Source organism: Melospiza melodia, chromosome 1, assembly GCF_035770615.1.
Source record: "Melospiza melodia melodia isolate bMelMel2 chromosome 1, bMelMel2.pri, whole genome shotgun sequence".
Classification (NCBI taxonomy): domain Eukaryota; kingdom Metazoa; phylum Chordata; class Aves; order Passeriformes; family Passerellidae; genus Melospiza; species Melospiza melodia.
The window spans coordinates 155528028-155544707 of record NC_086194.1 but is presented as its reverse complement, the minus strand read 5'-3'; the positions used below and the strand labels follow the sequence as shown (position 1 = coordinate 155544707).

At 35.6% G+C, this 16680-nt stretch overlaps 1 protein-coding gene across 4 annotated transcripts in view; it reads left to right on the top strand.

Moving 5' to 3' along the window:
* Positions 1-16680, top strand: part of CPNE3 (copine 3) — a 29536-nt gene extending 12856 nt beyond the window's left edge. For all 4 annotated transcript variants that reach the window (XM_063172892.1, XM_063172866.1, XM_063172882.1 and 1 more), the window contains 11 exons: positions 571-654; positions 2224-2313; positions 5615-5713; positions 6876-6962; positions 7531-7590; positions 8577-8710; positions 9136-9190; positions 9292-9343; positions 9982-10115; positions 12185-12421; positions 13810-16680. In XM_063172892.1, the coding sequence (XP_063028962.1) occupies positions 571-654; positions 2224-2313; positions 5615-5713; positions 6876-6962; positions 7531-7590; positions 8577-8710; positions 9136-9190; positions 9292-9343; positions 9982-10115; positions 12185-12421; positions 13810-13920 (1143 nt within the window). In that variant the 3' untranslated portion in view covers positions 13921-16680. The remainder of the gene's footprint in view (positions 1-570; positions 655-2223; positions 2314-5614; positions 5714-6875; positions 6963-7530; positions 7591-8576; positions 8711-9135; positions 9191-9291; positions 9344-9981; positions 10116-12184; positions 12422-13809) is intronic.

The following is a 16680-nucleotide window of genomic DNA, read 5'->3' as shown; positions in this document are numbered from 1 at the left end:
GTAATGTATTTCTAAGTAAGATAAATGCATTTCAGGGGTAGTCTGTGAGCAACATGTAATGTTGTTTAAATGTAAATCTTTACATTTATTCATAAATAATAGGGAGTTTTGTATATCCATTGGTTTCAATGGATATATAAATGGTTGCCCATTACCTCTCTGAAATAAATAGTAAAAAGTGTACTTGGTGTGTATGAATTTGTTATGTTTACTATAGTGCTGGCTATCGAGAGACTTTAAAAAATAAAATTAGAAAAAAAATAGAAAAATATTTCTATTTTTACCTTCTGATTTCATGATATTTTTTTGAACTCCTTAGTTTCCTGTCTATCTACTGTAGTACTTATAGGTATAAGTATTTTGCTTGAACTGTCAGGTGTTTGATGTGTGGACATTCACCACTTTCTTTTCCTCTTTCACAGGTGGTAATATAATCAGATTTGCATTTCATCATCTAAAGCTTTTGTTCTCCGAATTTACTTTTTGTTAATCTAAGTGTGTGTTAACTGGAATTTAATGGTATTCACTCTAATGGCTGTTCTGAAATAATTGCATGTTATTTAAATACAGGATTTTTTTGGAAAGTCAGATCCTTATCTAGAATTCCACAAGCAGACTGGAGATGGAAACTGGGTGATGGTTCACAGAACAGAGGTAGGATATTTTCAGTTAACAACAAAGAGGTTAAAGTTATTTAATTTCCAGTGTGTCACAGCACTAGATATAAAATGCCTTACAAAAAGAATTGACTATCCTAGATTTGATGTGCAGACTAGTTAGAAATTGCATCATCTCTTCCACTGACTTTTCTGGGAAATCTACCTTATTCTCTTTATGCTGATTTTGATATATGCCATTCTGTTTGGAAAGAAAGTACTTTTTTTTCCCTCCAACTTTCAGCAATCTAGGAGAAAAGAAAAATTTTGAAAAAGAGCTGCATACTTAGAGACATTTGCTTAGTTCTTCCAAGTGCTGGGGTAGGACTTGGGCATTCCTGACTCTGCTGTTCTTAGGAAAGTGACACCTGGCTGTACCCTTTACTAGTGAAAGTAATGGTGCTAAATGCTTGCATAGCAAGGGCAAGCCAAGGAGAATGCAGAGTGAAGGGAAACGTGCTTGAGCAGCAGCAGCCTTTCACCCAGGAGGAGGGGTAGGGGTCCTGTGACAGCAACTGACAGGCTGAGAGTAGCTCCAGAATGTCTCACTGCAGTGGCAGCTCAGGCCCCATTACAGCTGAGGTGCTGTACCCATAGGAAGTGGTGACTGTATTCATTTTGAAGTATGGACGTTGAAGAACTATAAATCCTTTTTGTCACAGCTTCTCTATGAGGTGATTCTTCTGCTTAAGGTGCATCTTTTCTATTGTGATTTCAGTCATCAACTTTAGGAATAAATCCAGAATTTGATGTTTCACCCTAGAAATGTCTTGTGGATTAGTTCTTTATGCTACTGGTTAAAAAACCCCTCTTTTTCTAGCTACAGTTTTTATTGGTTTCATTTTGAAGAGAGATTTTTCACAACACTCCTACAGTGTTGAAAGTATTACTATTGTAAGGTGGTATTAATTAAGTAGCACACACTATGTGTACTTTCTTGTGCTTTTGTAAGATCATTGTTTGGTGTATTGGATATATTTACAGATAAAGACAAATTTTGAAGATCTTTCAGTATTATTTGTAAATAACACTTGAGATTTTAACTTGAGAGGCCTTTTATCCTCATGCACTGTTCTTACTTTACTACACCATGAATTTCTTAGGGGCATATTTCCATAAATGACATTTCAGAATAAATAATATGTGGGAGTGAGTTGTAATTTCTGAAGCACTGGTGTATTCAGAAATTGCAATGTAATATTTTTGCACATGTTTTTGGTAATGCATGGCTTTATATGTGCATGTATATATGTGTGCTTATTAAAAGAAAGCAATCATGGTCTTATTTCTGTAATGATAAATTTAACTTTTTACCGTGCAGTGGCTGAAGGGTGTAAGTAGGTGATAGTGAAGTGTAGCAAAAAATGGAGCTGAAAGAGAAATCTCTTTTTGAAATATGGCATGGTAAGAGTAGCTTGATTTGTATTGGGATTTGTAGTGCATTGACAGCAATAGTAGTCAATTGTTGTTTGCACACAAAAATCATGGCATGAAGGTATGACCCGTTATGATTGCTACTTTCCACCCCTATGAACAGTGGTGTTTTGCCTTTTTTTTTCCCCAACAGGTTATTAAAAACAACCTGAATCCTGTTTGGAGGCCCTTTAAAATCTCTCTCAATTCTCTGTGTTACAGTGACATGGATAAGTCAATCAAGGTAACATATATTAAATGTGTGTATAAATTAATGCATTAAAAGTTAAAATATGTAACAAGGGGAAGATGTGTTATTCTAGTTACTGCAGGTTTTTTGTTTCAAATTTAATTGAAAATATTAGGTTTCTTATTTGAAAGACACAGATACATTTTTTTAGGGGAAAAAAGGAAAACACTGCACATTTGTGATGTATTGTGTGGTAGAAGCTGGTCTTTGAAAGTCTGGGAAACCAGCTGAACACAAGTGTCTTTGAAACGTCCAATGCAGCTTCTTATTTTTATTGTACAGTTCTAACGTTATCTTTAACACCACCAGTATAAGCTACTGTGCAGTGAAAGAAGCATGTTGAAGGCTAGAGTATGCTTTGTTCTATGTGATGGATCTTGTAATACTTTGTTATTGGTGCAACAGGTAACATTAATGAAATTTTTAATATACTGCCTGATAAAATAAATTAGACTTATTATACTAGCTAACAGATGTGGGTCAGCTATAACTTGTGAATATCAGTTTTAGCAACTTTTTCTCTTCATATAAAACTGAATTTTCTGACAGAAAGTTAATCAAACCTGTGAAGTAATAGTTCTACCAGGGTTTTAATGTTTTCTATTTTCCAATTTTATCTAGAATAAATTGTGTTTAACTAGAGAATATTTTTCTTCATAAATTACCTTTAGGGGTGGAACTGAGGCTAAACAGCCAATCAAAATGCCATTTATAGGCTATTATGATCATGTTAGAAAGCTGGTATTTTAGCATTTGAAAAAGAAATCTGAAAACCCAAATGCAGCAAACTTCTATATTTGATGTTCTTCCTCTGGGAAGGGAAATTTAGAGCATGATTTGCCTGTAATGGGTATTAGTCATATGGCTTGAGGCAGTCCTGGAAAATCCTTAACAGCCACGGGAATCTGGGTGTTACCAGCACCTGAATGGATTTAAATACATATTTATGGAGGAGAGTAATGAACAACTTTACAAGCCCAGAACCTTCTTCCCTTGCTGCTTCTATGTTTTTTCCATCTCATCTCTTTCTGCTTCCCTTGTCCCCAAAACAGCTGTGATAGCTCTTACATCTCCATATACTATAAATATATTTCTCCTTTTCAGTAAACAGCCATACTAAAGCTATAGACCATTGATCTAAATGTATCTGTGAAGAGTTACTCTCAGCTCTGTCACCTGTTTTTTGAAATCTTACCTGGGAACTGCAGGTTTATATCCAGAGGAAATAGACTTGACTTGGAATTGTTATAGACTTGCAGACAGGCTGTTTGATTATGCCTTAACTTAGAAATGCAGGATCTATCACTTCAAACATTAGAATGTAGTCAGGATTGTATTATGGAATGTTATTGAAAGATTAAACAATGCCTTTAACACTTTTATATGCATACAGTTGCATGTGTAATGGGCTGTTTGGCATAGTAAGTAACACCGGCAATTTTTCTATGAGTGGCTTTTCACCTCTTGAAAGGCTTAGTTTGTGTATGCCCAGCAGTGCACAAACCAAGTTGATCCTTTATCTTCTGGTTATCTTCCATGTGAGTGTGTTTGCAGTCAGTGAAGTTTTTCTGTGTCTCAAATGTGAGTCTTTCATCTGGAGCATGCATGCCTAATTCTGCTGGGAAAAATATGTTCAATCACATTGTTCCCTACTGCTATTGCATGTCCAGGAGGGCATATATGGAAAGAAAGGAAATGCTTCTCTCTTGTCTGGAATAAATATTAAAAATTGGCTTAAATGGGTCAAATATATCAAGCAAGACAAATTTTTATGCCTTTGAAATAAAAAGGAGATATATTTACCAGCTGTGCTAGCAAGTATCAGAACTATTGGGTCAGGAAATATGTTACATTTTAAATTTCAGCTACTGAAGCACTTTGCTGAGTATTTGATTGGCATAATTTATGGCATTCAGAAGAATTTACATAGCATTTGCCATGAACATTAATTAGCCTGTTGGTTCTTTGGCTGCTTGTATAATTTAAGGTGCTGTTCAGTGCATGTGCATGCATTTTTTTATTATTTATTTATTTATTAGTGAATTCAAAATGTTGTAGTGCAAACTGCAAGATAGAGGTATGTTCTGTGCAGAAGAATTCCCAATCTACACATCATGTTTTGTGCTTCAATATTCCTGTTTGTTGTCAGAAATTTAATTTCTTTCAGAATCTCAAGTGTGTGTTGAAGTTGTTTGTTTTGCTTTTTTATTTCTATCTGAAATGCTCAAGTAATCAGTTAAATTGATTCTTGAATGTAAGTTACAATATTTTTAGACTTGAAAGATGGACATGCAAATAGCTGTTCAGTTTAAGCCATACATACTCTGAATATTTTTATCGAAGCTTGCATTTTGATTCCAAGTAATGTGGGATACCTACTTTACTCTTGATTTATTATTGTTTCTATTTATCATCATCATTATTAAATTATTTTAGTATATTTTTATGTGGTTTGATTAAGTTAGCTCTCATGTCTGTGTTGCTGAACTGAAATAAAATATCAGAAATGGATGAAATTCACGTAAGCTTTTATAGATAAATAACCAGCTTTTTATGTAGAAAGGTGCATTGATCACATTTTCAAAGAGAAAAAAACAAGCTGTTTTTCACTTCTGCCTTCTTTGGCAGATTGGGCTGTTAGAAGAGTGCATTGATTAAATAATAAAACTTATCATTCAACTCTCACTGTAAGAAAAGAGATTTTTAGTTCACATTCAGATCCATGAAGTGTAGATCAAAGTTTAACTGATCCACTGTTAAGTTTTCTAATCTTAAAAAATAAAAATTCATATATTGTTTCTAGCTTCAGGGCTGAACCTTCATATGTTTATGAATTCTGTGTTATTTTGAAGATTAATGAAGTAACATAAAAGTGTTACTAAAACTCTTGTGATTGCTTACATAACTGATTTACTAAATTTTTAGCTGGATGCTCAGATTCATGATGAATGTATAAAACCCTGTGTGGTTTTCCTACTCTTCCCAACACCCCATCACTCTCAAAACATAGTTCTTCAATATAATTGATGTTACTTGCTCATGTAAGACCTGACACTACTTAGTATTCTCATCTCTCCTTCACTTGAGTAGATTAGATTCAAGACTGAGTGTATTGGCATCTACCCAATTTTAATGTTTTTTAAGTGCAACCCTATGCAGTTCTAAAACTTCAATGCAAGAAAAACTCTGTGATATAAAAGATACAGGGATTGGGATGTTCAGGTTTGCCATTTCAGTGTTCATTGTTTTTGTAGGGCCATTTGTGTTACTTACACTAAGTAATGCTGCATTTTAGGTTGAGTGCTATGACTACGATGGTGATGGGTCTCATGATCTCATAGGAAGTTTTCAAACAACGATGTCAAAACTGAAGGAAGCATCTCGGTCATCACCTGTAAGTGTTACACAGTCTAAGGTGCCTGGGTGTTCTTGATAAGCTGTTTCATTCATATTGCAGCAAAACCTGGGTCACTTGGCCATGGGTGACCTCCAAGTTGGGCTAGGTCATGCCTTGACATTGCTATTGTAGTTGAGGCTGAAACAGCATTTGCATTGTTCATCCATTTTCCTAGGATTAGTGTTGTGGTTACAGTTTATTATTATGTATCTAAATGTCCCACCATCAGCACAAAAAAAAATCACTAATCATAAAAATACAGAAATAAAAAAACACTGGATGGTCAAAAGACAGAATGCAGCACAAATTTAACTACAGCTAAAAGACCAAAGCTTGTAGTATTTTTTTCAAATATTATTTAATCCTTTATGCCAAATGTGGCACTTATTAACTATTATGTATACTTCAGTGAATATGAGAAAATTCAGTATTTATGCCACTGCACAAAAATGCAGCTATGTTACATTAGGTGGCTTTTTTCTAAAGTGATACTACCCTTCCTATCTTATGAACTATAATAGTTTCCAAGCCTTTCAATAGGCAAGGTTTACATGTGGAAGACAAAAGTTAGCATAGGAAAAATAACATAAAAGTATTTGTTTTATAGATATCTGTGTTATCAACATGTTTTACCATATTTTCCTTTAGTCCTGTAAAACCTCCAGAACTATTTCTGCATTAAAAATACTGGAATCTATAGACAAGAGTGCATGCTTGTACTTTCCTAATATTTTGCGTGTTGTATTTATACTAAATAATAAAAATAATAGTAATTGCAGCCACAGCTTCTGGAAACACTGATGCTTTTTTTGAATTGCTATGTCTTTAGCAAAAAGAAAGTTGTTAGTAGAATCCTCAGAGGGAGAATGGTACAGAATTTCTTTCTTTGTTTGAAATACAAAGAATTTCTTTCTTTGTTTGAAATACAAATTTGTCAAAACAAATGTGTTTGTAGACTTTTGGATAAGAGAGGATTTCTATCTTGAGAATGTTTTTTTCTTGCTGATATTGGGCAGTCTGGGTTTAATTTTGCTGGATTATGAAATGAACTTCATTTTTAATATAAGCCCAAAGTATGAATCCTGAAATAAAAGATGATTAAACTTATTACATAAATGATACGATAATGTTTTTGTTGCATTTGTTTGCATTCATGCAGGTTGAATTTGAGTGCATCAATGAAAAGAAAAGACAGAAGAAAAAGAACTATAAAAACTCTGGCATCGTGAGCGTTAAGCATTGTGAGGTCAGTAATATATTCTGGAATTATTCTGGTTTTAAGTGTTAAGGTGTAGCAACTCTTCATCCTCAAATTGTAAGAAACTTTAAAATGTCTGAAAGTTCCACATACAGAAAATATTTAAGGGACTCTGGTTTGTACAAGAAGACAAATTGAGAGCTGAATTACATACCTGTCCCCCCTTGTCCCTTCACTTTATCTTGAGAAGAAAGGTCACTTAACAAATTAAGTAATTTCTGAACCACTGCATTTCCCAACTCGCTGTTTTATGGCAAAGTAAAAAACTGTCATAATGTGTTATTTTATAAATGAAAGTTGTTTTGGAGCTGCTTTGGTGTATGTCTATAGTTTTGTTGAAGGCCTGATTCTGATGCTGTCATGCAGCCATACTGACTGTATGGTGGCATGTGTTGCAGATATCCTGGTTGCAGTGAGTGGGTGGGATAGCTCTAGGGCAAAACTAATGCTTTTAATGGGTAAAAACAGCATATTTAGAACCTTAGAAGTTGCTACAATAATATTAGCTGGGTTTTCTCCCATTGAAAAAACTAAAATTTCTGTCTTCTATTTTTAGATTATTGTAGAGTGCACATTCCTTGATTACATCATGGGTGGGTGTCAGCTGAATTTCACCGTAAGTTAAATCATTTATATGAATACTTTTTGAGTTTTGGAGCAAATTGAAGTATAGTATTGATTGGCTGTGTACTTTATTTGATTATTGTATTTTTTTCCTTGTCAACTTCATTTTTGTTCTGTAGCATGGAGCAGGATGCTATTTTGCCAGAGTGCTTCTAGTCTGTTCAGAAAAAAATAGTCTTTACTCTTGGCAAATGGTTCTGAACCTATGGTTATGTTCATTAGGAACTAGCTAAGTTGTGTGGATGGAGATCAGTGAGAAATTTACTGTTCTTTGAAAGCAGCACACAGAGGTCATCATATGGGTTAGAACCCTTAAGTTATGTAATTTGTGAACCAAATTCATCACAACTAACAGTACGATATCTTCACCTTATTAACATGCTTCATCACCAAAGCAAAAAAGACCTGTTGAAGTCAGAGAGGCTTCTGTGGAGCCTGACTAGTTGTACTTCTGAGAAGAAAGGTGTGTGTGTGTGTGTGTGTGTGTGTGTGTATCAAGATAGAGAATTAAATTAATTTACCAGATTTTGAAGAGCTGCTGTGAATAGTAACTGAAAGCAAACACAGTGAAAGCCTGACAGTGTGCCCAGAAATCTGCAGATGCCCCATCTCTGAAAGTGTTCAAGTCCAAGTTGGATGGGGCTTTCAGTAACCTGGTCATGTGAAAGCTGTCTTTGCCCATGGCAGGGAGGTTAGAACTGGATGATCTTGAAGGCCTCTTCCAAGCGAAACCATTCTGTGATTCAGATGAAAGTAATTTTGGCCCTTCTGGAGAGATGCAGAGCTTTTGAGGGTTTTGTTGGGACATTGTTTGAAGGGTGTTAATATTCCAAGAAACCTGCATCCAAGTACTGTGCCTGTTAGAATTGTAGATGTCGTGTTTACTACTCTTTCATGGTTTTCACTTTGGCTTTGCCAGAGATAAGAAGCATAATTTAACCTTTAAGAGCAATGAGATATGACCGCTGCATTTGGCAGGTGGGGATAGATTTTACAGGCTCCAATGGAGACCCTCGCTCTCCGGACTCTCTGCATTACCTCAGCCCCAATGGAGTTAATGAATACCTAACAGCCATTTGGTCTGTCGGGATGGTTGTTCAGGATTATGATACGTAAGTGTTAGATTTTTATTTGGATCATGTTTTCACATATGTATAGACACTTGTGGTAGCTTTTTAAACCAGTGTTGAATATGCCTGCAGATATACTGGAATGCAACTTGTGAGCTAAGTTATAGAACTAAAATACCATCATATAATTGCAAGTGTAAGCTCGTGTCTACTGCAGACCAGCAGGGCTTTTCATAATGGATGAAAAGAGCAGCACTGATTTGAATATATGCTTGCATTCTTGCCAGTTCCATATTTAAGACTACTTTGGGTCCCAGAAACAATTACAGTGAGGAACTTCTGTTTAATTTTGCCTCTTAAATAACATTTTTAATGATGAAAAGCAGCACTGATAACTACACTTACTGATCTATGGCAGCTTTTAATGGAAGGTACTGACTTTGTTTTCTTTAAAATTGCTTCTTTAGAGATAAGATGTTTCCAGCCTTTGGATTTGGTGCACAAATTCCTCCCTCCTTTCAGGTAATGGAATGTGTAAATTCACTACCTAAGACAGCTGAAAGCACTTACTTCAGGAGGAGATTGTATATGCAGTCCTGACTATGTTTTCTGTGTCTTCACAGGTATCTCATGAGTTCCCAATAAATTTTAATCCTTCAAACCCATTCTGTAATGGTAAGTTTGAGAAAGTAACATCAGACCTAGAGAATAAAATACCTAAGTTGACAGCATCAAGACACTTGAAAAGTGAACTGAAGCTTGTTGTTGTAATTAATTAATTTGTTTTGTCCTGTAGCAGCAAAAATTTTATAACCAATTTCTTACTTAGGTGAAATAGCATTGCATCTGTCTTCTGTAATGATTTGTTAAAGAAGTTGTTTAAACAGGCAGGGCACAGGGAACAGTTCTCTTGTGCTGTCAAGACACTTTATGCTACTTAGCTGCTGGTGTGGAGTTGTCTGGTTTGAGTGTGGTGCTGCTAATGCCTGTTCAGTGTGGCCTCTCTGATCAGACTACCAACCACCACAAGCTGCCAGGTGAAGAGAATTGCTGTAGTTGTTTCACACCCTTGAGCACAGAGTATGTGGCCTGTCTGTTCACACAAGGCAAATCATGTTATGTATGTGCCTTAAGCATTGGTCAAAGGGGAAAGCTTCCATCGCTCATGGCTTTTTTTTCCCACCATGGTTTGTTTTAAATCTTTGCGAAATCACCTCAGGTAACTGATTTATACAGCTTTAGAAAAATCAGGTGCTTCAAAATACCCTAAATCTAATACTAAAAAAAATGAAAGATCTGTTTCTGTTCTCTAGGGATCCAAGGCATTGTTGATGCATATCGAGCCTGTCTTCCTCAAGTGAAGTTATATGGACCAACAAATTTTTCTCCAATTATAAATCATGTGGCAAGATTTGCTGCTGCAGCTACTCAGCAGCAAACAGCATCTGTAAGTTCTTTATGGTACTCGTTGTTTCTCTACTTTTTTATTGTCCTTCTTGTTTAGAAATACTTTTTTTCTCTTTTAAATTTGTGAGTGTATTCATTTGACAGTTGGCCTTTACCTTGTGAATAAATGCTTGTTACCCTTAAAACAAGAGAAAAGCTAGTTGTTTTTTGCAGATTGTACATAACAGTCCTCTTAACCAATTAAATAAATAAACTCTTCAGATTTGAAATAGAAACTGAGAAGTACACAACACCTTTATGGTATCTTCTGTTGAAAGCTCTTGCAGTGCTATACAGTTGCTAAAGTCTAATTTAGGCCTTTATATCTAAGACAGTGATTTAACCTCAGCTAAGAAAAAAATTCAACTAGCCCTTGTTTCACATTAGATAGCTGGGAGAGAGGATTAACTAAGGTAGTGAAGAAGTGGATGGTATAGCTCCTGACACATAGGTACCAACACGGATAATTACCTGTACTATAAAGGTTTAGGTGCTGTATGGGCTGTGCCCTCCTTCATATTAACATTTTATACATGAGTTGTTGACCATATTAAAAATAGAAATTCTGAAGACCAGGTCTTGAGTATTCAGTCATGTTGATAATGCATGGAAGTTCTCAAAATCCTAAATCACGGATGACAACAAATACTGGTGTATTGGATGTCCTGTAAAATCAGGAAATAAAATTAGCTATTTAAAATGTAAATTTATCTGTGGAAGCCAATTTGAAAAGGAGCTATGGATTTTCATATGCCATGAGGCTGCTAAGGTTTTACCCTGGTAGTTCTTCACTAGTAGCTGTAAAAAAAAAAAAATGTATGTATAAATATACGTATATGTATGTATGTCTATATGTCAGGAAAGGAGCAAACCTCTTGTTGGTTTTGTTTTTGTTTGGGTTTTTTTTTAACTTTTATGTAGTATGCCTAGCAACAGATTTGTTTTTCCTGCCTGAAAGGATGTATTGAAGACAATTTGCTACCTTGACATTTAATACATATCATAGTGATTTGGGGTTGGCTTTTGATTCTGATGCTGTTTTTTTTCCCAGTATGGAGGAAGTATGAGAAGAGAGAAATAAATCCAGTGTGATGTGCTATCCTGCTGTAGTTGCTTATAGCTTTCTGTGGTCATAACTGTTTTATAGATGTTCTTGCTGACGTGGGGGAGCAGACTGGCAGAAAGCAAGGAAAAAGACAAGATAAGGGAAGAACAGTTATTTGAAGGCAGATGAAGGCAGATGGGAAGGAAAGTAGTGAAGAGTGACTTCCAGGAATAATGGGGGGAATCTTTGGGGACTTGAATTTATGCTATTCAGTAAGCATATGAAATGAAGTGAGGGAACACTGGAAATTCAAGAAGTGTTTGCTAATTTCCAGACTTGGTACTTCTAGCTCATTTTTGGTGTTCCAATCCAGAACAGAAGCGAGGATGCCAACTTTTAGAAGCCCCGACAGAATAGTGGAAGCAACTCAGGTGGTAGTTAATTAAGTTACTGATGTACTACAAAGATACCTTGATAATTAACTTCATGAAGCAACTAGAAAACATAATTAGAGGAATTTGGAAATGACTGTGTGTTTCAGCACTGAAAGGTGTGGTTTAGGACTTTCTGGATACAATACAGTAAAGGGTAGTGTTTCATAAAGGTATTGATAGACCAGAAAAGAAAAAAATACAAGTTTCAAAGGTGTTACCTTTCCAAAACCTCAGTAAACTGCCTTCTATCTCAGAACAAATAATGGGAAAATAGGTTAACTGTTGGTTTGTCTGGGGATTTTGGAGGAAAGAAGGGTAATACCACTGGAGTTTTGAATGGTGGCTGCTTATTGACACCTTTTATAAAAGATTATGTTGTCCTTACAAGTTTTTCCAGATTGTGCAGATGAAACCTGACCACAAATTAGACGTTTGATTGTAAAATTCAGTGAGCGCACTGAACATGCCAAAGTGGCAACACTGTGTAGTGTTGTGAGTTTGTATGTGTATCTGTATGTGGGTTTTTCTAAGTGTACATGGCTAAATGTTTGCTGTTTCTTTGTCATAACACAGTGTTTATTGGTTTGACAGCAATACTTTATACTTCTGATCATAACGGATGGTGTGATAACAGACCTTGACCAAACTCGAACTGCCATAGTTAATGCCTCCAAGTTGCCCATGTCCATTATCATTGTTGGTGTGGGAGGAGCAGACTTTGATGCCATGGAGTTTCTTGATGGTGACGATGGAGTTCTTAGGTCCTCATCAGGAGAACCAGCTGTCAGAGACATTGTCCAATTTGTGCCATTCAGGAAGTTCCAAAATGTAAGTAATCTTACTGATATGCTTAATAAATATTGTAGAAGTATGCTGGGCTTGCTAGGATGTCCTGCATCTAATCCTAAGCTTTTGTGTAGTGTATCCAATATGTACTCTTAAGACAAGTCTTTATCAAATACAAAAAAAAAACCCCAAATCCCTCAGTTTCTACTTCCAGCACTGCATTTCTGGCTAGTTTCTGCACCTGAATGACCCTTGTAAACTCCCTCAGACTTGATTAAATGAATGGATAGTTTTTTTTATTTGTGAGGAAAAACTTACTATTACTTTTTTCTTATGGTAATTTTTATTTTTATTGTGAATGCCCATTTATGAATGTGAATTAGTCTCACAATTTAGTGCAGTATTAAAATTCAAGGCTAAGTTATAATCAGGGAGGTCAAAATCAGTAGAAACTCTGTGTGACCATGGTAGTAGTGGTAGTTTTCATTTTCATACAAGTAAATACCAAAAAAAGGTGGTGAAAGAATGAAGTCCTGGTATTCTTTAATTTCTGTAAAATCCAAGAATGTATGTGTAGGCCAATGGAAGTCAAATTTTAAGCGTCATAATGTTGAAAATAGTTGACTTAAATAAGAACCACCAAAATTTCCTCAGGATGGGCAAATAATATCAATATTTTTATTTCCATCCTAATATATATTCTAATTTTGTTTCATGTCTTCGTATTAACTTGTTAATAATACCCCTTACAACTTCTTATTTTGCTTTTATATTTTTACTTTTAATAGAAATTCTTAGTTCAATCTGAGTAACTCAGGCAAACTGAAATGAGAAAGCAAAATCAATACAGAATATGCTTATCAAGTAATGCGCTTGGATGTAGATTAACTAGGGTCATTGCTCAGTATATTATATTCACATGCTTTCAGTTTCTAGAGAAAGAGATTTTTTTTCTTATGGATATTTAGTCTTACAGTAAAAACAGTATCTACAGAAGAGCTGCTCCATAGAAATACTCATAGCTGCTCATCCATAGTTATTGTGGATGAGACTTGATGCAAAAGATTGCAGATGATTTAGACAAATCCCTGAAGGGTCATCTTAAGCAGATAGTGGAAGTATGTTTACATGGCTGAAGTCTGATATCTGCACTGCATATTTCGTGTGACAAAAGGTGTCTTCAGACATGGCAGCCCTTTACTCAGCTCCTGTTACTTCAGATGGCACAAGACAGCCATCTGATTCATGGTAACAGGAGTGAGAAGGTAAGAGGGAAGCTTCTGTCTTGTCTGTCATACAAGGGCACTGTGTAAATCCTCTGTAAAATGTCAGACTTTAAATTGGCCTCCTAGAGGAGGTGCTTATTATTTGCCTTAGAATCTTCATTAGCAGTTAGTGGAAACTGATGCTTGGTGTTCTTTTTTAATAAGTCTCCCAAAGAAGCTCTGGCTCAGTGTGTCCTGGCAGAAGTCCCTCAGCAAGTGGTGAACTACTTCAGCACCTACAAACTTCAGCCTCCTAAGAATCCTGCTGCAAAATGAATGGGCTGAGCAGAGGAAAGACTTTGTGCTTGCTTTACTTGCTGTATCTACAGACTTTGGTTCTCAATATACTTCTGTATATGTGTACTCATGCCTCTGTATCACGATGCCAGATGTTAGCTTTTGCCTACAAATCACTTTGCCAAGTGTGCCTTTAAAGGGCCAAAAATGTAATGGTATTTAAGTTTCATGTTGATTTGAGAGAGTGTGCTTAAATGGATGCATTTGATTTTGAAAGGAGTGGAAAAAAGAGTTTCTATTAAGCCACCATAACACAATTTTGATACAGGTGTTTCATATTCAGACAAGTGCCACAGAGTGTAAAGGCCCTCCTTGCACAGCTGTTTCTTCTTTGCTACTTCAGTGCCTTTGGGCAATGCCTGGGATTCAGGGCTGTGTGAACATAAGCCAAAGAAGTCATTAAAGTATATATTCTTTTATACTATGCCTTCTCTTAAGGTAGTATGGGAATAAGTAGGGTGAATTAAGGTAAACCTCTGACATCTCAGCATGGTAGTACTGGCCTATGAGGCTACTACTGTAAAGGCTGTAAGTGTTCCAATGTGCAGTGTACTGGAAAATGGAAATTCCAGATTTATTTTGGTAGGGGTTTTGTTTTGGGGTTCCATACCCCCCCCCCATAAAACAGTCATGACTATTGATATTTAAAGGGCTTTTTGTGAAGTAGGAATTTGGTTTTTAGTTTAAAAGTTTTCTCTGATTTAGAACTGCATATTTTGAGGTAAAGCAAGTTCTTCAAATTACTACTTGTATTTGCTTTTGTCATATTTTGAGTCATGTTGCTTTTCCATGAGCCCACTAATGAAAAGTGCCTACAAAAAACCCGATATTCCCTTTTTCTCTCCTTTTAGGAAGACTCAAGAAAGTCAAGTCTCTCAAGCCCTAATCCTGTAGTCGTACTGCATTTCTCTAGGGCAAAACATTTCTGATTTATTTACTTGGGTTGAGTTTTCCCTTCACCTTTTATGCCAAGTGTAAATCATGTGTTTGGTTAGTGAATAAATGAAAGTTTCTTGACCTCCAGCTGCATACTGCTTGCTGAGGATCTCCTCTGAGCCTGTCACTGTGTGTAACATAAGTGGATGGAAAGGTCACATTTATCACTTCTGAAATGCCAATCTTGAACATTAATTTTGCAGTTTCACCTTTGAAGTGGTTTAGAGTTAGACATCCAACTTATCTCATGTGGATGGTCTGGCTCTAGTATGTAAGAACAGAATGGGCTACTGCTAAATTTAGCACACTTGGACACTCAAGATTTCACCAGGTCATAGTGTATTTGACTTTTAGCTGCTGGAGCTGCATAGTGTGCTGCTTTTTTTGTTTTGGTTTGGTTTTTTTTTGTTTTTTTTTTTTTCTTTTTTGTTTTTTTTTGTTTGTTTGTTTTTTGTTGGGATTTTTTTGTGTGTTTTACATGTATAATCCTGTAGAAAGTCTGAATTCACATTAACGTTGATGGGTGAAGGATATATCTATTGATATTATATTACACAAGACATACCAAATGCTTTGTAGACAGTTGACGTTTATCAGTCGATCATGAATGGATATATTATCTCCACTCCATTTTTCTTGGTGGAAGGGGATCCTAAATACTATCAAGTAGTGAAATGTTAAGGAAGAGAGTTTGTTTCATGTTAAGCCAAGCTCTTTCCTTTTTAAAAATGTAATTCATATATTTATGTAAAAAAAATCTGTAATCATCTTTTTATCAGTGTAGTTAAAATCTGTTACTACTTTATGTACAAATTACAATGAAGTGTCATATCACATATGCAACTCAAAATGTTGAGATCAAGGAAGTTACTATAATAAACCTAAATCACACTGCTGCAAATTGAGAGTGAATGATTTTGGAAGAGTAAACTGTTTCACAGCTGTCTGCTTCATGTACACAGAGAACTGGATGCAATATTAATACTTTGCATTAATTGTAGTGGATGATAGGAGTACTACTGATAGAAGTACGGGATACTACTGAAGTTCCTCTGAGCTGTCTGCCAAAGATAAAATGCTGCACCTGTGTCATGTGTTACCAATTCCATTTTAAGTTGCCATGGAAGTGCATTTAAGTGTGTTAGTATGTATTGCTATACTAAGTATCTGCTGCATGTAAAAGAAAACCTGTTGTTCTGTCTGCATTCGATACATAAATTCTGAGTTTCTATGGTAGAGATTTCATTACCTCTTATTAGAGAATTGCTCCCATGTTCCTCAAGCTTAGGGAGTTAAAATAGCATATCAACAACATCTAATTCTCAGTGTGCCCTATTCTTTTTAAACTAAATGTTTTAGACAGGACCGTGGCAAGAACTGGTATAACTTAGAGAAGTGCAGCTAATGCCTGTTGAAAACTTCCAGGGCAGGCTAAAGTGATATTTTGAGTGAAGAAATGCAGCAGTTTGTGAGTCAAGGGGAAGGGGAGTTACTGTGCTGTTTTGCCATTTTTTCTTTATTTTCACATGTTAAAAGTGCTCAAACAGCTTTCGGGTGACAAAGCAAAATGTTGTCCAAGTTTGTAAAGTGAATGTGCTCGTAGGTCACTGGCACCACCTTGTGATAAAAGTGATGTATGGCAATCTTTGTCATCAGATGCTTTTTGCCTTGTATTGGTCATAATATATACATATGTACAGCAGAGAGCTCACCTGTAACCAGAATTTTTTACTTTTATATGTATTTCAGTTCTGATGAAGTTAACTGATTTATAATACCTGTGCATTAAAACTATCATTTCAA